At 35.2% G+C, this 22,537-nt stretch overlaps 1 protein-coding gene and 1 long non-coding RNA gene across 2 annotated transcripts; one reads left to right on the top strand and one right to left on the bottom strand.

Annotated features, from left to right (window-relative positions):
• Positions 1-1,845: 1,845 nt before the first annotated feature.
• Positions 1,846-4,476, bottom strand: LOC130644993 (uncharacterized). The gene is made up of 2 exons (XR_008982664.1): positions 4,048-4,476; positions 1,846-3,946 (listed from the first exon to the last, which is right to left on the bottom strand). It is a non-coding gene; the product is annotated as an uncharacterized LOC130644993 (long non-coding RNA).
• Positions 4,477-6,634: 2,158 nt separating this feature from the next.
• Positions 6,635-12,099, top strand: LOC130644990 (uncharacterized). Its single transcript, XM_057450820.1, has 4 exons — positions 6,635-8,005; positions 9,481-9,525; positions 9,615-9,761; positions 9,877-12,099. The coding sequence occupies exons 2-4, from the start codon at positions 9,498-9,500 to the stop codon at positions 10,077-10,079; spliced, it is 378 nt and encodes a 125-aa protein (XP_057306803.1). The 5' UTR covers positions 6,635-8,005; positions 9,481-9,497; the 3' UTR covers positions 10,080-12,099.
• The last annotated feature ends 10,438 nt before the right edge of the window (positions 12,100-22,537 follow it).

Genomic DNA, 22,537 nt, shown 5'->3' with positions numbered 1-22,537 from the left:
TAACTACACACATTTTGTGTCCATCATGATAGCGTTGTATATGTATATATGCTAAGTCATTTTCGTTATGTTGGTAGAACCACAAACATTTTCCATGCCCGTCAGCATAACTTCTTTAGTGAAATGTGAAAAACTTTCGTCATTTCACCAATTAATTAAAACCATGCTTTTTTCCTAATTTTTATAATTAACATCGTTCCTAGGAATTATTTCAATATAAGATTAGAGCTTTTAAACCAATCATCATCAAGTCTTGTTGAAGTCATTCTCTCAAAACTAGTCACGACTAGTGTTCTCGTCTGTGGTCTTGTGGCATTTTAAGAAATCGTTTAAAAAGTGTCTATTGCCAGAAGCTTTGAATCTACAAAGTAAACATACAAGTTGTTAGGCAGCTATTCGATTTATTGTATTGCTATCAATTGTCTTGTTACTTGTGGGTAACCCCAAGACAACACAAGAACTTTGAGTTTGAGACAGGCCTTTTAGATTTGTTGAAAGTGAAACTCTAAACAGTTTCATGCTCACACTTGCTAGCACAGCAATAGAAAGCTCAAAATTAATGGGATTAACAGTAAACAGATGTACCTGAAAACGTTATCATTATAAAGTTAAGGCTACGATTTTGTTCTGCCAAACTGCTTTCTTCTGCAATCCCAAGCGACACAGAGAATAAATGTTTTCCAGTCATGTTTCTTCTTAGCAACATTGCTCAACTTCATTCGGGATCATATATTCAAGCCTTCCATTTACTTGCTGCAAGTCAATACAAAGCTTCCTTAGCCTTTAGACATGGAAGATGCTTTATCCAAAATGCCATTTCGTGGTTTAAAATTTTAAAATTAACTCATATTTAAAATACTTCGGCATTAAATATGGCTTCCTTAAGACGCACTTATTACCCAGATCCCCGATTTATCCAGATTTTATTGGTAGTTGAGCAGCAGCGTCATTAAACTGCTCCTGCTCCATTGGTACATCATAAATGACAGAAGGATCGTATTCAGGGAACTCTTCAACCACAGATGTCGCATGATTTTCTTCTTTTTTAGAGACAATGTTGATTATGGATGAAAACTTTTTTTTCAGCAGCCAAGCCGACTCTTCCCGAACACGCCGATTTTTTTGGTTTTGGTTTTAGGAGAGGTTGGAATTTTTTACTTAAATATGTTGATCCTATAACTTTTGGTCTTTCCACAACCAAATTGTCTTCCTAGAGATAGTAAAATGTATGTTCTGGGACAGTCGCGCACGCACATCATACAGCAAATGAGTAAACTGCCCTAGAAATGGCGTCACGCTTCATTGCACAATATAGGGAAAATCCCCTAGTCGAAGTCTGTCCCAGAAATGTTGTTGGTTGAGCTCTAACATTCATATAATAAAGAGGATGATATGAATGCATATACCGTGAAACAATTAAGAGATTACGGAGTTTCATACCGCGCAGGTCTGGGCACTAGCGAAGCGCTTGTAGGGACAAATTTTTATATCCCCCGCATAGCGTAAGGCATTTGCTAAGAAAAACATGCAGTACCAAGAGAATTATTCACTTTTTCCTTTGTATTTTTACTTTTTAAACCGGTGCGATATATTGATTTTACAATTATTTAAAGGAAGGATACTCAGTATTGACATAAGATTGTATATTATGAAGGTTTAAGACCTAAACTTGGTATTAATTTAATTACTTCAAGTTGTGGGGTACACTCATCATGAAAAAGAAACCTTATTTTGGTAGTTAGTTACATCACAAGTTTTAATATTGTCTTAAAAATATCACAGTGCTGATCAAAGAGGAATTGCTAGCATGTCATTCAAGATTTATATAGCTACTAGCACACCCAAAATAATATAGCTCATTAAACACAAGTAAAGAAAACAATGTTTTTTTTTCTAAACTAATTCATGCCCATTAAAAAGATACCTAGCTAGCTATAATATTAAAAAACAATTCCAAAATTTCTTATTTTGTGTTTGCTAGAAACTTTATTTAACTAACCAGGGCGGAGCTACCTACATTTTTTATAAACCAAATTAAAAATTGTCACAAAGCTGGCTGTATCTGTCTCGTTGTAGTTTTTGTTAGCTAGGGGTCACACTGGGTCACTCATATATATATCGTAGCCTTACTCATACAGTAATCAGATATATAGGTGGGTAAGTGCCCAGATGCTAAAAAATAGGATCATTTCTAATATCACTCAACTTAACAGTGCAGTTCAAACACCAACTTAGCCTTTAAAATTGCTACGCCTCAATTTTGCATTGGAATAATTTTAATCTGTAAAGTACAAAGTTTCAACCGCTGCGAAATATAAAATAAAATAACATACTGTGGTTAAAATAAACAAATTTAATGGAAAACAACATTTTAAACAAATTTAGTGACTTTAACTGTTTTCGTCAAATATTTTCGGGTGCCAAATTTTTCTTATGTCAATGTACCAAATTACTATAGCTATCACAAAATTGCAAAAGTGGACCTTACCTAAATTTATTCTTGCATTTTACCGAAATTAAGAACACATTAATACAGTGTAACATGCTATTATATATATCCCTTTCTAGCTAGTTATGTAATATTTATATATAATAACTTTTAACGAAAAGTCAAAGCCAGTCATTATATCATTGAAGTGTGTATTTTATTTTCAGTCGATTTCATCTGTGCTCTTTTTTATATAACTAGTTAGCTATACTTTGCAAATAAATCCTTTATTAAATGCTCTTCCACGTTAATCCATGTCAAACTTGCAGATCCATATATAGCTAGGCTAGCTATAGCTTACTGTAAAAAAACTTCCTTTAAGTCTTTTTATAGCTAGCTGTAATTTTTATTTCTTCTTACAAAAGTGCGCTGATAATGATAGAATAGTGTTTCTTTTTAACCATTACTTTATTCCTCACAACACAAAATGTATGGTATATGTAGCTTGAAACTTCAGGAAGCTAACCCCTAAAACCAACATCAACAATATGTCTTCTCTTGCCTCTCTATAAGAGTCAGTAATTTAAGTTTTCTTCTATTCCAACATCTTACCCATGTCAATATACCACAAAGAGGGTTAGCAACACCATTTAAACGTGTTATTAAAAAGCAAAACGTCAGTTAAAGTAAAAAATTAGTTGAAGAAACATCAGGCAGGATTTTGCATTTCTGCCTCTTTTCGCAGCAGTAACCAGAATAGTTGTGAAAAACTGATCATGAAAATTATTTGGGCTATCGAGACAAATGAAAACAAGCCAAAAATTTGTCCCTACAAGCGCTTCGCTAGCGCCCAGACCTGCGCGGTATGAAACTCCGTAATGAGGCAAAGGCCCGCGGGCTCGGGGGATATTACGGGCTACACAAGATCGTTCTACATTTGGTTATCTTCCAAAGTAACCTCCTTGCTAACAACTTCATGTTCCAAAATGAAAAAAGGAGATAAAGTGTATCGCGACGATAAAGATTTCCAGGATACATCTGCGACATTGCCACTAATAACGGATGGCAACAAGGTTTTACGCCAATCCAAGCAAGTACATGACGGATAGTTGTTTTCGTCACCCAAACAATCCGTTTAGTTATCAGCTGGGACAAAACTTCGTACCAAAAAGATTTTTTTCCAAAAAACACAAAAGGAGTTCCGGACCAAAGGATTTGTTGGGGACTCCTTGTTCTTGATTTATTCGAAGAGAATCTTGTGATTTTTTAAATTAATATCTAAAAAATTAAGTTGGTAAAACACACAAAGATTTTCTTTTTTAAAGAAGACTACTGCTTTTTGTTTTTCTTGGTCAAAAGATCAATTTTTTTTATTATAACTGAAAACTCACCAGCAACTCCGAATGATTTATCTTTTTGATAAACAGGGAAATGATAATGATTTTATCTCGAGATATCTAACTTTTACATTGACATCTTTCATGGATTCGAATATATATTTCTGTTTTTCTTTACAATCTACAAAAGTATCCGGTGGAAAAAAAATTTCGATTTTGATTTATTTTTAGCTTTTATTTTTTCTTTATAATATCCAAGAATAATAAAAAAAACTTTGACACCATCTAGATTTTTATTGTGCCTCCAGGCTTTTTCCGCGAACTCTCCTGGTAAATGCGCACCCAATGCATTTCGGTATTACGCAACAATACGTCAATGACGTAATTCTAATAATAATTTAAATTTAAAACCACGGAATCGCATTTTGGATAAAGCATCTTCCTTTAGACATGTTGAATCCTACCCTATCAAACCGACCGGCTACCGGGAGGCAATACCAAGGTAGAGTTCAATCTTTCTTTCCCGTAAATTTCGACGACTTCGGCGGGATTCTTCTTGACGTCACATATTCTTTGTTTTACAAGAGTCCAAAAGTCCACACTTCGGCGCGATTCTTCTTGGCGTCAAAATTATTTGTTTGTTTAAGAGGGTCAAAAGTCCACACTTCGGCTGCCGCCGAAGTCGACTATTTTACGGCAGAAAACAAGGAATCACTCAACGATCGGCGAAAAGCGGCAAAATGTAGTTGAACTACCGTGAAACCAGAGAGTTAAGCCTCGTGAAACACTCCTGAGTAGTTTAGATAAATTTTAACTCGACTCCTGGGCGCAAGGAACCTTATTAAACGCCAATAATAAAATTATGCGTTGCTTTCAACCGATTACTAGTTTAGATCCATATGATCTTCTCATTGGCAATTTCTACTTAGGCTCACTTCTACCTACCTCACTTCAAGTTGGATTTTTTAATTTTTTTTTGTTATATGTGTCCAGTCTTTAGGATCAATTTTATAAACATTTCACATAGCCGTTTTTGAATACCCAAAATTGTTCGATCAGGCTATATCTTTTGTGCAATTGCTGCTCCTCAAGTTTCTTTTGCTTCCTCCGCTTCTCTTCCTCCCTCTGCAAGCTCATTGCCTGCTATCCCCAAGCGAGTTTTGGAAAAAATTAGGACAGGTGCAACTATTCAAGACCAAGTGTCCAGACGCACTAGCAGAACCCTCTCCACTACCTCAATCAGTGTTGGAAGTCTTGAAGACGAACTGAGGTGTTACTTTACTGCTGCTCTTGCTCCAAACACTAGACGAACTTATTTATCTGGCCACCGTAGTTATGTTCGTTTCTGCAAAAGCCTGCATATCGCACCATATCCTGCAGTTGAACGCACCTTGCAACTCTAGCTCGCCACGTTACATATAACACTATTAAAGTGTATTTATCCGCAATTCAATACCAAAGTGTAGTCCTTGGCTTCTCCACACAAATTTACTGCTGTTGAAGGTCGATGTGAATCTAATTGTTGCAGCAGAAATGGCCTGCCATTGATGCCAGGATATGCGATAACAATTGCTAAAAGTCAGGGTATGTCGATTGGAGATGGTAAAACTGCCACCCACATGCGTATCAAGTTACAACAATCAATTCAGATGGAAAAAAATAACCTTGGTACAGCTTACACTGCATTTTCAAGATGCGAAAAAGAAAGGAATTGGGCACTTGTCGAGCCAATTACTCAAGAACGTCTCTTGTACGTTAATACACATCCTCGTATGAAAGCCAGACAAGAGGAAGAGCAACGACTGAAAGCATTATCGAATGAAACCATCAAAAAATTTGATATCACTATAGTAAAGTATATTAACTTGCTGAAAGACCTTGACGAGTTTTGCGATGATGATATTGAAGATGCAGTTTGTCCTTCACCATCTGCAGATTGCTCATGTATTATATGCACATCTCAATCATAATGATAATCACAACTGAAATTAACCTATGTTGCAGATAATATACATTAAAAAACATTGTATATGTTCATATATTTGTTGTGAAATCAATATGCGAAGTAAAATTTTGATTTAGAAAATAAACAAAATAAAAACCGTCTGACCATGAATTCGTAATTATTGGATGTAATAAGCCGAAGTCAAATACTTGATTTAATATCAATGTATAGTAAGCTGTATCCAAGAATCATGGTAAACATTTTTAATTCAACAGACAGAATAGTTGTTTCTCAAAACAACCGTCTGCCCATGAATTCGTAATTATTGGATGTAATAAGCCGAAGTCAAATACTTGATTATAATATCAATGTATAGTAAGCTGTATCCAAGAATCATGGTAAACATTTTTAGTTCGACAGACAGAATAGTTGTTTCTCAAAACAACCGTCTGCCCATGAATTCGTAATTATTGGATGTAATAAGCCGAAGTCAAACACTTGATCTAATATCAATGTGTAGTAAGCTGTATCCAAGAATCATGGTAAACATTTTTAGTTCAACAGACAGAATAGTTGTTTCTCAAAACAACCGTCTGCCCATGAATTCGTAATTATTGGATGTAATAAGCCGAAGTCAGATACTTGATTTAATATCAATGTATAGTAAGCTGTATCCAAGAATCATGGTTAAAATAAAGTAAAAATACTCTGCCTAACATCAGGCATCACGATGTGTGATTATTATCAACAAACTCAATTTAAAGGCAAATTAATCCTCGTTTTTTGTAAGAAGCCTAAGCATTTGTGTGCACTCAAAGTTTATTAAAGTTTTGATAATCAAATTTAAATTGTCCTTATTTAACACTGAAAAATCTTTTATTTACAAGGCTTTTTGTCTAAAATGCATGCTCATGAACACATACCAAGTCTTAAGTTACTGAAGGCCCTAATATAATCAAGTTTGTAACCTGACTTTTGGGTTGATTTACCTTCTTGTCTTTTTTCCTTCTAAGAATGTAAAACAAAAGGTTTTTAACATTAAGCTAAGTCAATTTAAAAGTGGGTCACTTCTTGGTTTCCTCCCCTTTTTTTGTAAAATTTTATGTGTTAATAAAAGCATACAGTGTATGACATTCTAAAAATTTAGTTACATATATTGCGTATGTATATATACTTAAAATTATGCCAGGGGTTCATATAACTTAATTTATGGAAACGTTACTGAGAGAAAGCGTTTAAGCCAAAAAAGAAATGTTTTTTTGCATAAAATGAAATTTAACATTGTGATTGACTTTACTAAGTTTCAAGTTTTACTAAGTTAACACAAAAATTAGATTTGAACTTTTTGTGTTTATTTTGCAAAAGTTTTTACAAATTAAGTATGATCCATCATTGAGTATGGTAACTATTGAAACCAATGTCAGTAAATCCTGAAATGTAAAATCTGACACTTTAATGTTCCTCAAAATGAGTATATTATGAAAAGATTTTATTATATGATAATTTTTAACTGGCCATGATGATACTTAAGATATCACACAGTCTTGATTTTAAACCACGAAGGAAAAAAATTAAAAATTATGTGAGGACATTAAAGAGATATATCGGTGAGGATAGGTCCGGTTGTAAGGGGATGGAGGAGACCGGCAATTAATACCTTATAAAAAGGAATTGAATTTGCACTAAATATGTGAAAGTTAATGTATTTTGTAATTTGAATGATACTGTACAGTTTCAGTTCCTTTGTTGCTCTCTTTTGTCTTTTTCCTGTTTTCAGGTACTATAATAAACTTTCAAGGAATTTGTAGAAGACGTTAGCAAGTTTTTTCAAATTCTACTGGAAGATATAACATGGCAGTTATTTTAAATGAAAAACAATCAGATAAGTACCTCTTATTAATTAATTTTATATTTAAATGTGTACTATACATAAAGGCGAGACCATTTTCATTGTGTAATGTAATTTTTAAGTTATTTTAACAATTTTGAAACCACACCCTTTTTAAATTTCCTTCTGTATAAAATTTGACATGATTATGTCATTGTACCACCAGTAAAATCTTTGCTAATTTTTCACATCAGTATTTTTCATGACTACTCTGTCACAGTTAGTTTGGACAGCCAAATGATCATGTCATTTGATTTTTTGACTGCTTAATTCATAATGCAGTTACTTTAGTACGAAAATTAACATTCTAGTTGTAAATCATTTAGGAAATTTCTTTACATTAACAATGGCAATTGATCACATATGAGAAAAAAGTAGAGGATGAGACATACTAGAGGATTTATTTGGTAAGCATATACTTTACAAGCTTTTTTCTGAAATCGTAGCATTAAGGGTGGGGAGTGGTAGAGCCTTAGTTCTAGCCTGTGTTTGGAAATTTGATTGTTCTAACTTTATTTTTAAGAGTTACACAATTTTCTAATCATCATAATCCTCAAATAATTCCCCTTGTTTATATCAGTTATTAGTATAGTATCTTACTGTTATAGGACCCCTCATAGTTGCTAGTGACAACAAGGTTGCAAAGTGAGAAAAATGATTAGAAGTTTACCAGTATTGCAGTTAATAGACAGATTGAACTTGTTTGTTAGGTCTACTTTTATACGGTAGCAGTAACGTCACGTAGAATTCAAATCAAGATTTTAAATTACCTGTGAAGCTACTTACGTTAAACGTCTTCTGGATACGTATGGCCGTATATAGTAGGCGAGATATGTTGCTACATTTACTTGTTATATAAAACCATTTGGCACTGAATATTTCCTTTGATATTGTTTTGTTCCATAGCATAGATTATTTGTGAGTTTAGTCAGTAAATTTTAGCTACCACAAGGGAATTAATTTAGCAAGCTTTTGTCCATTTGGCGAAAATTCATTTTTTTCTTGGTATTTTTGGGAAAAATTAATAATAAATATATATATTAGTATACATATAGAAAATTGTTCTGAAGTATTTCATTATATCGTCTGCACCAGACAGTTAGGGACCGTTCACATATTACGTAATAAATTTTTTATAAATATCCAAATAAATATCCAAATAAATATGTACAAAATTGACTACTGTATTTTTTTGTCACTATGTAGCACCTTGTAGATTTTTTGACCATTCTTTAATTTTATTATTAAACATTCATAAATAATAAGATTCTTTCTAAGCATCCGAAAATATATACAGTACACTCCCGATAACTCGAACGCCCAATAACTCGAACTTCCAGTAACTTGAACTGTTTTTGAATTCCCGTTGAACCTTCACTAATACTTTCTCACAAAAATCACTCGATAACTCGAACCCCCGATAACTCGAACATTTGTTAAGTCGAACCTGGACAGAAATTCCCCCGATAACTCGAACTTCAGAGGAAAAATGAAAACAATCTCGGTAAAAAGTGACTACTTTTCTTTCAATAATATAAATTGTTCTTCCAAAGTTGACAAAAACTTTTTTCTCCTGTATTTTAATTGACAGAGAGAGACGTTACCGCTACAGTGAAACAGAGTCACATTAGAACTTTTTTCAGTGATGTATAACTATGACTGTATTCTTGTTAGAATAGAAAAGAAAAAAAAATTTTAATAACTCGAACTATTTTCACTTATCGGCCAAAGTTCGAGTTATCGAATGCCCCGGTAAGTCGAACATTCGATAACTCGAACTATTTTTTTGGTCCCTTGAGGTTCGAGTTATCGGGAGTGTACTGTACTGATAATCTAGAAATAATTTGTGATGTTTTACAACTGATTTATTTGTGTTTTTTAGCAAATATAGAGAAAAAAATGGCGGCACAAATTAACTTAGAACTTGGTAAGTATATTATTGATTTTGTTACTATTAGTGGTATTAATAAATAAAAAAATTATACCTGTTATTATATATTATACCGTTTTTTATAGTTTCACTTTATGCTAAATTCGTGGAGCACAGGATACAACATCCTGGCTCCATGAATTATCGGTCGTTTGGCCGATGGCTAAAGCAGGGTGGGGTCGAGTGGACCAATGAAGAAGACCCCACCGAAACAGCTCCCAACATGGAATTGAGTAAGAAATCACTTTTCATGTATTCAAAATTTTGTTAGGATCTAAAACTTTGGTATACCTTAGGTATTATCTATGTTACTTATTGTATTAACCTTTACATTATTTTTTCTTTAAGTGCAAGTATGGACAAAATTTTTACAGTACAGACTTAGACATAGCGGGTCAATGGACCTAGAAGTGTTTGGACGTTGGGTGCATAATGGCGGGGTTGAGTTTTGTGGTGGGCGACGGGATCGTGGTAGAAGTAGCAGTCGTGGTTGGAGACGCGGTCGTGGTGGGAGACGCGGTCGTGGTGGGCCGTATAAGCCACAATATTAAAATGTATTTTTATTACTAACCCTTTGTAAAACGAGGTGCACTTTTTTTTAATAAAATATCCTAAATTTAAAATGGGCCTAAATATTGCCAAAATTCAAACAATTGCTAAACTATTTTTCAGGCTGAATTTAAAATAAATACTTTGAAAAAAACAACATTTTTTCCATTGAAAAAAATAAATACTTTGAAAAAAACAACATTTTTTCCATTGAAATTAACTAGATAAACAAATATTTTGTCTACCTTGTTTTACGAAGGGTTAGATGTTATTAAATTTGTTAATTATCTTAACTCTATATTGAAGAATTTTTTTATTCCCTTGATAGATTCAAAATTTTAATGTCAACTGATGGACACCATCATAAATTAAGCTATTCCAAAACGAATATCAAATGAGATATATTTTTATCCACCTTGTTGCGACGGGTAAACGTAAAGGACGGGCGATCCCGTGGATTTTTACACGGGCAGGCGTCGTCTGTCTGTTCGTGCCTCTGTTTGTCTTTTTGTTACGGAAATGTGATATATAAAGGATGGGCGACCCCTTGTTTTTTCAAAGGGCTACCAACTAGTCTCTATAATAATAGCCGTCGTCTGGCTGTGTGTTCAAAAGGGTTACCGCGTCCTGTTACGGAAACACGAAATGTGATATATAAAGGACGGGCGACCCCGTGGATTTCTCCACGGGTTAACGACTAGTCTCTTTAATAATAGCCGTATTTTGTCGGTCTGTCCGCGAGGAATACGTCGTGTTACGGAAACACGAAATGAGTTACATAAAGGACGGACGACTCCGTGGAATCTTCCACGAGTAACCGACTATCTCTTTAATAATAGCCGTCGTCTGTCTGTGTGTCCGCGAAAGCCGCGTCCTGTTACGGAAACACGAAATGCGATATATAAAGGACGGGCGACCCCGTGGATTTTTCCACGGGTTAACGACTAGTCTCTATTATAATAGCCGTATTTTGTCTGTGTGTTCAAAAGGGTGACCGCGTCCCGTAACGGAAACACGAAATGTGATATATAAAGGACGGGCGACCCCGTGGATTTTTCCACGGGCTAACGACTAGTCTCTTTTTAATAATAGCAGTATTCTGTCTGTCTCTACGCAAGATGGTAACCACAGTAGCATGACATGAAATGCAGTATATAGCTAAAGGACGGGTAAACTAATTGCCTACCCTTTTCATGCCTTTTCTTATGCTGTTGCCTGTGCCTCCCATGCCTTGCTTACCCCTGCCTTGCTGTTTCCTATTCCAGTTTCCCTGCCTGCCTTTGTCGTGTCTTTGAATTGCCGTCCTTCCTATGTCTTTCCTGGTGCCTGCCTACTATGCCCTTGCCTGTGCCTTCCATGCCTTGCCTACCCCTGCCATGCTGATTCCTTGCCATCCTTCCTATGCCTTTCCTGGTGCCTGCCTACTATGCCGTTGCCTGTGCCTTCCATGTCTTGCCTACCCCCCTGCCTTGCCGATTCCCTGCCTGCCTTAGGCCGTGCCCTTTCCTTGCCGTGCTTAATGCCTTTGCCTTGGCAACCTCTCCGCAACACTTTCTATACTGGTTTATATAACTAGTTAGCTATACTTTGCAAATAAATCCTTTATTAAATGCTCTTCCACGTTAATCCATGTCAAACTTGCAGATCCATATATAGCTAGGCTAGCTATAGCTTACTGTAAAAAAACTTCCTTTAAGTCTTTTTATAGCTAGCTGTAATTTTTATTTCTTCTTACAAAAGTGCGCTGATAATGATAGAATAGTGTTTCTTTTTAACCATTACTTTATTCCTCACAACACAAAATGTATGGTATATGTAGCTTGAAACTTCAGGAAGCTAACCCCTAAAACCAACATCAACAATATGTCTTCTCTTGCCTCTCTATAAGAGTCAGTAATTTAAGTTTTCTTCTATTCCAACATCTTACCCATGTCAATATACCACAAAGAGGGTTAGCAACACCATTTAAACGTGTTATTAAAAAGCAAAACGTCAGTTAAAGTAAAAAATTAGTTGAAGAAACATCAGGCAGGATTTTGCATTTCTGCCTCTTTTCGCAGCAGTAACCAGAATAGTTGTGAAAAACTGATCATGAAAATTATTTGGGCTATCGAGACAAATGAAAACAAGCCAAAAATTTGTCCCTACAAGCGCTTCGCTAGCGCCCAGACCTGCGCGGTATGAAACTCCGTAATGAGGCAAAGGCCCGCGGGCTCGGGGGATATTACGGGCTACACAAGATCGTTCTACATTTGGTTATCTTCCAAAGTAACCTCCTTGCTAACAACTTCATGTTCCAAAATGAAAAAAGGAGATAAAGTGTATCGCGACGATAAAGATTTCCAGGATACATCTGCGACATTGCCACTAATAACGGATGGCAACAAGGTTTTACGCCAATCCAAGCAAGTACATGACGGATAGTTGTTTTCGTCACCCAAACAATCCGTTTAGTTATCAGCTGGGACAAAACTTCGTACCAAAAAGATTTTTTTCCAAAAAACACAAAAGGAGTTCCGGACCAAAGGATTTGTTGGGGACTCCTTGTTCTTGATTTATTCGAAGAGAATCTTGTGATTTTTTAAATTAATATCTAAAAAATTAAGTTGGTAAAACACACAAAGATTTTCTTTTTTAAAGAAGACTACTGCTTTTTGTTTTTCTTGGTCAAAAGATCAATTTTTTTTATTATAACTGAAAACTCACCAGCAACTCCGAATGATTTATCTTTTTGATAAACAGGGAAATGATAATGATTTTATCTCGAGATATCTAACTTTTACATTGACATCTTTCATGGATTCGAATATATATTTCTGTTTTTCTTTACAATCTACAAAAGTATCCGGTGGAAAAAAAATTTCGATTTTGATTTATTTTTAGCTTTTATTTTTTCTTTATAATATCCAAGAATAATAAAAAAAACTTTGACACCATCTAGATTTTTATTGTGCCTCCAGGCTTTTTCCGCGAACTCTCCTGGTAAATGCGCACCCAATGCATTTCGGTATTACGCAACAATACGTCAATGACGTAATTCTAATAATAATTTAAATTTAAAACCACGGAATCGCATTTTGGATAAAGCATCTTCCTTTAGACATGTTGAATCCTACCCTATCAAACCGACCGGCTACCGGGAGGCAATACCAAGGTAGAGTTCAATCTTTCTTTCCCGTAAATTTCGACGACTTCGGCGGGATTCTTCTTGACGTCACATATTCTTTGTTTTACAAGAGTCCAAAAGTCCACACTTCGGCGCGATTCTTCTTGGCGTCAAAATTATTTGTTTGTTTAAGAGGGTCAAAAGTCCACACTTCGGCTGCCGCCGAAGTCGACTATTTTACGGCAGAAAACAAGGAATCACTCAACGATCGGCGAAAAGCGGCAAAATGTAGTTGAACTACCGTGAAACCAGAGAGTTAAGCCTCGTGAAACACTCCTGAGTAGTTTAGATAAATTTTAACTCGACTCCTGGGCGCAAGGAACCTTATTAAACGCCAATAATAAAATTATGCGTTGCTTTCAACCGATTACTAGTTTAGATCCATATGATCTTCTCATTGGCAATTTCTACTTAGGCTCACTTCTACCTACCTCACTTCAAGTTGGATTTTTTAATTTTTTTTTGTTATATGTGTCCAGTCTTTAGGATCAATTTTATAAACATTTCACATAGCCGTTTTTGAATACCCAAAATTGTTCGATCAGGCTATATCTTTTGTGCAATTGCTGCTCCTCAAGTTTCTTTTGCTTCCTCCGCTTCTCTTCCTCCCTCTGCAAGCTCATTGCCTGCTATCCCCAAGCGAGTTTTGGAAAAAATTAGGACAGGTGCAACTATTCAAGACCAAGTGTCCAGACGCACTAGCAGAACCCTCTCCACTACCTCAATCAGTGTTGGAAGTCTTGAAGACGAACTGAGGTGTTACTTTACTGCTGCTCTTGCTGCTCACACTAGACGAACTTATTTATCTGGCCACCGTAGTTATGTTCGTTTCTGCAAAAGCCTGCATATCGCACCATATCCTGCAGTTGAACGCACCTTGCAACTCTAGCTCGCCACGTTACATATAACACTATTAAAGTGTATTTATCCGCAATTCAATACCAAAGTGTAGTCCTTGGCTTCTCCACACAAATTTATAAAATGCGTCGCCTCTACTATGTCGTGCGTGGTATTCGCAGATCACACCCACATCAACGTTTAAGACGTCTACCAATCACCCCCGTTCATTTGCGGGATATGCTGCGATTTGTTGGCCAATCAGGGTTTAAGCCTATAGATAAACTAATGTGGCGTGCCCTCATCCTACTTGCGTTCTTCGGTCTTCTTCGCGTTTCTGAATATGTGTCACCATCAGTTAAAACATTTGATGCCTCTGTAAATCTCATGGCCACAGATATTATTATTGACTCGGACTCTAACATAGCAACTGTTAATATAAAGTGTTCCAAAATTGATCCATTTCGAATGGGTTTCAAAATTCGCTTGGCTCGTATTGGCGGTGAGCTCTGTCCAGTAGCTGCTTTAGAAAATTACCTTCTCCTTCGCGATACAACGCCAGGTCCATTGTTTTGCATTGCGGCGACTTTGTTACCAGAAAATATGTGTCTTCCTTCCTAAAAATTAGTTTACCACTTTACGTTGATCTTAATACACATAGTTTTTGCATTGGAGGTGCTTCTGCAGCAGCGTCATGTGGCATTACGGACTCAGCTACTAAAATCATTGGGAGATGGTCTAGTGACTGCTATAGATGATATATCCACCTATCTGATAGGGCTATGATAGAATGTTCCTCTCGGATTGCAGGACTCAACGGCATCACGAAAATTTGGGACATTACGTCCACATATTGAATATATAATATTGTTTAGCAGTCTTATCCACACATATGTTTGCTAACTATACCCCTCCTAACACTTTTCAGAGTTCTATCGTCGATTATTTAAAACTTCGCCACGCACTGTTATCAGCTTCTGCCACTAACAATTGATAGTGCTATTACTGCTATAACTCTAAATTAAAGTACAATCCTTATTCATTGATTTTGTATTATTGACAGCAATTGTAGTTATTATTTGTCAATTTAAAGTTGTGTATTATCAGATTTTGAAAGTTAGCTAATAACATGATGGATCGCAAAATTGTCTCCTTTAAAAAATCCAGTTTGGGGTAAATTGGGGATGTCGGGCTTCCTTTGTCAGCAAAATGGGATGAAGATGCGTTTGTTTCCCTAACAAATGAGGTGCGTTTCCACGAGATACGCCATAGCAGGTAGTAGGCAATTTCCAAGCGAGTTGCTGAGGTGTAGCCGATTTCCAAGTGAGTCGCGGAGATGTAGGCAATTTCCAAGCGAGTTGCTGAGGTGTAGGCGATTTCCAAGTGAGTCGCGGAGAGGTAGGCAATTTCCAAGCGAGTTGCTGAGGTGTAGGCGATTTCCAAGTGAGTCGCTCAGATATAGCCAATTTCCAAGCGAGTTGCTGAGTTAGCGTTTCCACGAGATACGCAGACGTTTCCACGAGATACGTCTTACTAAGGGTAAGGATGGAAACACACGCATCTGGTTTGGGCCCCCCTGATACCAAACCTGACATCCCCCCCCCTTTCCCCAAACTCAAGTGTAGTTATGACATGAAACAAGAGAAATATACTTCTAACATTATCTGTCATTGTTGTTGTTTGCTTTCGTGTTGTTGCTTCAGAACCATAGCAATTAACTATGAATTTTGCACATTTTCCATATAATTCATTTTTCTCTCCATACAATTCAATTTCAATAATGTGTTGTTGCCGACAGGCCTTTTCACGCCTCAAGTATTTTAGGTGTGTTTTTGGGTGTGCTGCACTGGTTAACTTCTTATAAAATTTGTCATTTTGCAGGTGCTATCAATAGCACGCCTAAGCCACTTTGCGTGTGTGTGGAGGTGTGCGCGTGCTATTGCACGCCTCTCCTGAAAAGGCCTGTGCCGATATGTCAGTTGTAAATTCAATAGCTTCTGTCCCAGTGCCCTTCCCCTGAATATTGGAGGCAAAGCCATATTCTAATCTAGGTCAGGAAACGAAGCATTTTTTGGGCCGTTTTTTGTATTGGATTTCGACCATATTAACCCTGCCTTTTATATAGATTGGCATGACTTGTTTTGGTTCAATTTTAGCGATTCTGGGTGGTTCTGGCTGATTCTGGGTAGTTCCATTGTTTACCAATACCGCATAAAACATGTTTAAACCATAGATAAAATAAAAACTTAGATAAAAAATATTGATATTGTGGTTTAAAGTTTAAAGGCGCTGACAAATGGCGGAGTTTTCAAAGATTTTAGGGCACATTTTGTGCATTTTCACGTTAAGACAGAATAAAAAATGGCTGAAAAAAAACTTAGTTTGGTACAGGAAGAAAATCTTAGCGTACTTTTTTGCCAATATCCAGTAATTTTTGATAAATCACACAAAGGGTACCAAGAGAGAAACGCTACATGTTTTTGCTTTTAAAACACAGTGGGAATGCTCAGGTATTATTTTAATTTTTAAAACACATTTAAAACCTGTTAGGTTTTATATTTAAACCCAAGTTAAACCACAGTGGGAACCAAGCTTAAGTGCACACTTATGTCTATGTCTTAAATTGTATGAATTGCCCAATACAGGAGACCTTGCCTATTTTGACCACTACAGGGTGGATGCCCAAGATCGTTTGGAACAGCTTCAACGTGTCACTTTTTTTTCAAACAAAAACATCTTGCAGATGCATCAAATCCGTTCACCGCAGATAAAAAAAGCGTTAGCCTTTTGCGCGAAAAGCTTTATGAGCTAATATCCCATCAGGCATCAGTCCAGGTCCATTTCGGACTATTCCAGCGAAAAAACGGGTTTAACGTGCTAACAATAAAAAAACATTCCGGAAAAATAACCAAATGAACAACGGCAGCCGTATATTTTTTAAACTCACCAACTCACCAACTTGCGACTCGCAAACTCACTAACTCACTAAGATTACCTATACTCTTATTCTAAGACTGCAACTTCAAAATATGTATAGACAAGACTCTAAATTAGGTTTCTTTCAAAAAGTAGTACGCTATTTGATTATCAGAATTCCAACTGTTAAAACGGGCTAATTGTTGCTGACATCAAATTTCAAGACCTTCATTCCATAGTGTGCAATGGTGAGGAAAGTGTGACTAAGAGATTTTAAATGCTGTCCAAATTTGCAGTTAACTAACTAAAGAGTATAACCATTTTCAACAGATAATCAGAAATTTGCTGTTGTCTACATAGTTTTGTCCAAAATTGTACATCATTATATTTATTTTTTAGGTAACCAAGACTATTTCCATATCCATTTTTGTTACGTGATTCCATGATTATGTTGATAATTAGATTGTATGACAAACTATTGTTAACCACATGGCAGCAAACTAAAAATTTGCTTATAACTAATCATGTTTTCATGTTATTTTGTATTTTGTGTACTTCACGTAAGTAATCCAATTAAATTAGGGGCTTAAAAAATGTAACAAATTGTAGTAAACCAGGTCATGCATGTGACATATGAAAGAGTTACCTAAATGTTCCTTTGCCATTGTCAAAGTTAACGGGTGGGTATACAGGTAGCTTTTTTAGCAAACAGACTACAATGAAAATCAATATGAAGGCGTAGTCCTCAAACTTAAGTTGCTTTAATTTGAAGTTTGTGTGTGGGTTTTTAAGTCTAGTGTTTCTTCTTGTGACAATTAGAATATATTATATGCTATGGGTTATTTCCTTAGGTGTAAACTTTTGTTATTGTTTGACTACCACTTAGCAGTAAACATGCCTAGAAAAACACTGGTAATACAATTTAAGCATTAGAGCTATGCAGATACTGCTTCATGATATATATAAAATATACCAACTTCAGTCTTCAAAGTAAGTGTAAAATACTGCATATAGCCTTGAACCTAAGTTTGAAATGTTATTCGGCTGGTTAAATATAAACGAAGTGATCATTAAATAGAACTAATTTGTATGTGTGCTAGAATTCAGGCTAAAAGTAAATTCAGCAAAATAAATCAAAACTGATATATAATTTTTCCCCACAATTACTTTAAAAGCACGTCATATATTCTGATTATTGTTTTATTCTTAAACACACTTTGTGAATAGAGGTTTCTTTATAAATATTGTTTCTCTATTCTGAAAAATATTTTTATGTATTTTGAAATAACTTTGTGTATTCTAAAAAAATATTTATATATTTTAAGATAAGTTTGTGTATTTTGAAAAACATGTATTCTAAAATTAATTTGTGTATTTGAAAAATACTTTTTTTTACTTTACCTTCTTGCTTCTGTAGAAGTAGCAATTACTTCCCTATTTATTTTAGTGTATAGTACATTTTGGTACAAAGTCAAAAAAAACATGGAAGGGAGGGGTCATGAGTTTAACAGCCAATTTGCCATTGGAGAGATAACACCTATTTGTGGATAGCCTCTATTCCTTTAGCCAATATTATTTACTTTAGGGGAAGAAATGTTTCTGAAATTCGCAAAATTTTTGCAAATAAGCCTGATTTAAAATTTTTGCGAACATAGCGAAATTTTCACGAATCAATCATTTTCAAGTAAGTAACTAAGTTAGTAAGTAAGTAATATATTTTTCCTGTCATACGAGCTTGTACATTCGTTGAGACTACAAAATAAATATACGTTAAAAGATAAAATAAATAATATACAATACTATTTAAATATACTTTTCTCTATCTTTGTTAATATGAATAAATATATGCATGCTTTTGTGTTTTTATATACAGGCTTTTTATACAGACTTTCCAAGGGAAATTGTCATACAAAATATATGAATATATGACCAAAATTAGGGTAAATATATGAGAATATATGAACATTTTCAGGTAAATATATGATAAATTGACAAATATATGATAAAAAGTAGGTTTGAAAATAAAAACTAAGCCAAATACCTGTCGAAATTAGGCAAAAAAATTGGATTTCAGATATCGTTATAGAAGCACGTTAGCACTAACAAAGATTGGTAAAATAGTAAATTACTACAATCCCGGACTTAATTTATTGGAAAAGAGGGCCCAATTTCATAGTTCGTCCCACAAGCAGTTATAAACACTGTTTCTACAAAAGACAAAGGCATTCTGAACTTGTCAAAGTTCACTTGTCAAGGATCGCTAGGTTATTTGGTTAGTTTCAAATTCTTAACCCATACTAATTTTTGCTGACGTCAGCACACCCCGCTTCCCAGAATTTTAGCACCTTAGCGGGCCGTCGTGTTGATTGTTTCAAAATGCGGACATGGCAGAAACTGCCAGTAGCGCATTTTCGACGCTATTTACCTGACCTACACATCTCCCAAAGCGAAGCTTTTGCAGCGTGCCGGCTGCAGAGTTTTGACAAGGCGATTCCATTTGGCCAGTTCAAGAAATAGCCAAAAGTCGGCCTTTTCCAAGAATATCATGTCCAGGATTGTAGCTTAAATACAAACTTCAGAACTTAAAAATCTTTTGACTTATTCAGATGAGTACAATTTACACAAGATCAATAAGAAAAAACAAGAAGACAGTTAAAATATATGATAATATATGAAAAATCTTCAAAATTTATGAAGATATATGATAAATTGGATGAATTTCCCAAATATATGAAATATATGACCGCTGGGAGGCCTGATTATATCAGAGACATACGCTCAGGACAGAGAAAAACCATGAAATAGCTAGGCTAGGAAAGTCTATGGAAACCTAGGGAGTATAAATTGTTAAAACTTAACATTATTATAGCTTCAAAACAGATTTAAGCTGGTGACAGTGCCTTAACTGTAAGCTAACAGGAATCATGGTGTCATGAAAGAAGTATAAAAATAACATAAGAGAGGTCGTAGATCGATTAGAATCAAGCATAACTGTCTAAATAGATTGCAAACCAACATGCAGATCTATAGAAGCGTATTTACGGAAGCGTATTAGTGCCACTTTTGCCTGCTCACTTCATATGCATTTTTAAATGGTTTTATACGTGTTCTTAGCCTTTCCTTCTTTATATTTTTTTACAAGTGGTTATTTTTACCATTCCCTCGACCACTTAGTATTTTTAAAGGGGTTTCTTTATTAAAAAATATTTTCTCGACCACTTAATATTTTTTAAGTGGTTTTTTATTAAAAAATATTTTTTAAACACTTAATATTTTTTAAGTGGTTTTTTATTAAAATTTTTTTTTGAAAAGTAGGTCCGTACAGATGGCACTAATAAGCTTCCGTACTTAACAGCTCTAAAATTTGCTGATCACAGAAAATGTCCAAATTTGCTATTACTTAAATATGACATCATAATTCATGCAGCATAATTAAATCTGAAATTTAAATTTAACTTCATCAGTTTCATCATCTTCTTTATCTAATAGAAGAAGTTCTACGTCTTCCGTGCACCGCTCCTGTGCCTGTGCCTATTGCCAGGGGCATACGCAGCCTGTTGTAAAAACAGAGAATCATAGATATTTTGCAAACAAAACTTGGGAAGAAAAAATTAAAGCTGCAGCATATGTATATGACGTTAAATCACACTGGTAAAAATAAAATCTTAAATTGTGTAAAAAAAGATTAAACTAAATCTATTCATGTTTTAAGTAAAGTTTTCTATTCCGAGAAGTAAGTTTATTTTTCTTGATAAGAAAATTTTACTTGAAAGAAATAAGATCAATTTACTTAAATTAAGTAAAAAAATATTTCTTCGCGGGCGGTTTTCTCACTTCAGTAAATATTTTTCTTATTTTAAGTAAATATTGGTCCATTTTAAGAAAGTGTTTTTTCTTAAATGCGGTAAACTTTTCTTAAAATCGGTACGTGGAGGGATTGAAAATGGAGCAAGAAAAATAAATATTAGTGTAAAATTATTTATTCAGGTGTGTAGTATTTGTATATAATCGGCGACCGTGAGAATTGTATATATAGAACGTGGAGACGAAATAAATATGGCGGTATATTTTAATATAAGAATTCGCGTGTGTGTCACATAGTTGATCGGTCAGACTAATCTAGGTTCATCTTAGTCAGCTAGGTATTAGAACACTACAAATTGGCGACGAGCAGAGGATCCGAGTTCATGCAAGTTTTAATAGAATTAGTTATCGAAACAAAAGCATAAAAAGTCAAAATCAGAATGGCTACAGCTGCAATACCAGTACAGTTGCCAGCATTAAGACAGTTTGACCCAAAAGGGGAGCCATCGACCTTAGCACAGCGTTGGGAAAAGTGGAGAAAGAGTTTTAGTTACTTTATTGAGGCGTCTGGGATCGTAAATGATGGTCAAAAAAGAACCACACTTCTGCACATGGCAGGAGAGGAAGTACAGCAAATCTTTGACACTTTACCCGATTCAGATGAAGCCACAACATTTCAACAAGCATTGACAAAGTTAAACCATCAATTCAATGTCAAGAAGAATGTACCATATGAAAGAATTATTTTCCACGAAGCAAAGCAAGAAAGTGGAGAATCAGTTGATGCATTTGTTACCAGACTAAGAAAGTTAGCACAATACTGTGAGTACACAAGTCTGGATGATGAGATCAGAGATCAAGTCATCGCAAAATGTCGATCTTCAAAATTTCGCAAAAGGTTACTTCAGGAAACAGACTTGAATCTAGAGAAACTTTTAAGAATAGGAAGAGCTCTAGAACAGTCAGCAAGTCAAACAAAGAAAATTGAAGAAAACGCATCAAGTGTAGGTGAAGTAAACACCATGATGAAAAGGAATCATTTCGGAAACAAACGAAATTACAACAAAAACAATGGGAAGAAAGTCTATAATAAGAGTGACGATAGCAGAGACAGCAAAAAGTTCTACAACAATAACCCCTGTGGTAGATGTGGTATGACGTCACACTCTAGCAAAGATTGTAGAATAACAAAAGGGAAAACATGCAAGAAATGCAGTCTCATTGGACACTTTGCAAAATGCTGTAAAACAAAATTAGACAGACAGAAACACAAAGTTAGAACCACAGAAGACAATGCAAGTGAAGAAGAGTCAAACTCAAGTGACGAAGATGATTGTTATGTATTCTGCATCAAGTCGAAAGATAAACCATTGTTCGAGATAGAGGTTCAAGAATCACCAATAACAATCCTTGTCGACAGTGGATCAACCTTAAATATTTTGGATTCAAAAACATTCAAAAAGATTGTTCCTGCACCGAAACTAGAAAAATGTTCTACAAAAATATATCCTTATCAAGGAAAAACACCATTGAAAGTCAGAGGAACATTCAAGGCAAACACCAGGACTTCATATGGGAAAATAGCAAAACTGAAGTACTATGTAGTCGAAGGTGATGGAGGAGCATTATTAGGATTAAAAAGTGCGAAGATACTAGATCTTATCAGAATTGGCCCACCAAATGTTGAATCTATTAATAACATGGACACAACACCTGTACAAATGCTACTGTCTAATG

This window comes from Hydractinia symbiolongicarpus, chromosome 5, assembly GCF_029227915.1.
Source record: "Hydractinia symbiolongicarpus strain clone_291-10 chromosome 5, HSymV2.1, whole genome shotgun sequence".
Classification (NCBI taxonomy): Eukaryota; Metazoa; Cnidaria; class Hydrozoa; order Anthoathecata; family Hydractiniidae; genus Hydractinia; species Hydractinia symbiolongicarpus.
Note: the sequence above shows the minus strand (reverse complement) of the source record. Positions and strands in the feature narration are given on the sequence as shown.

Excerpts from the sequence above, each read along its gene's own strand:
- LOC130644990 (XM_057450820.1), top strand. The coding sequence starts at position 9,498 with ATGGCGGCACAAATTAACTTAGAACTTG. Across the intron at positions 9,526-9,614 it reads ACAAATTAACTTAGAACTTG|TTTCACTTTATGCTAAATTC; the intron begins GTAAGTATATTA and ends CGTTTTTTATAG. Across the intron at positions 9,762-9,876 it reads AGCTCCCAACATGGAATTGA|TGCAAGTATGGACAAAATTT; the intron begins GTAAGAAATCAC and ends TTTTTCTTTAAG.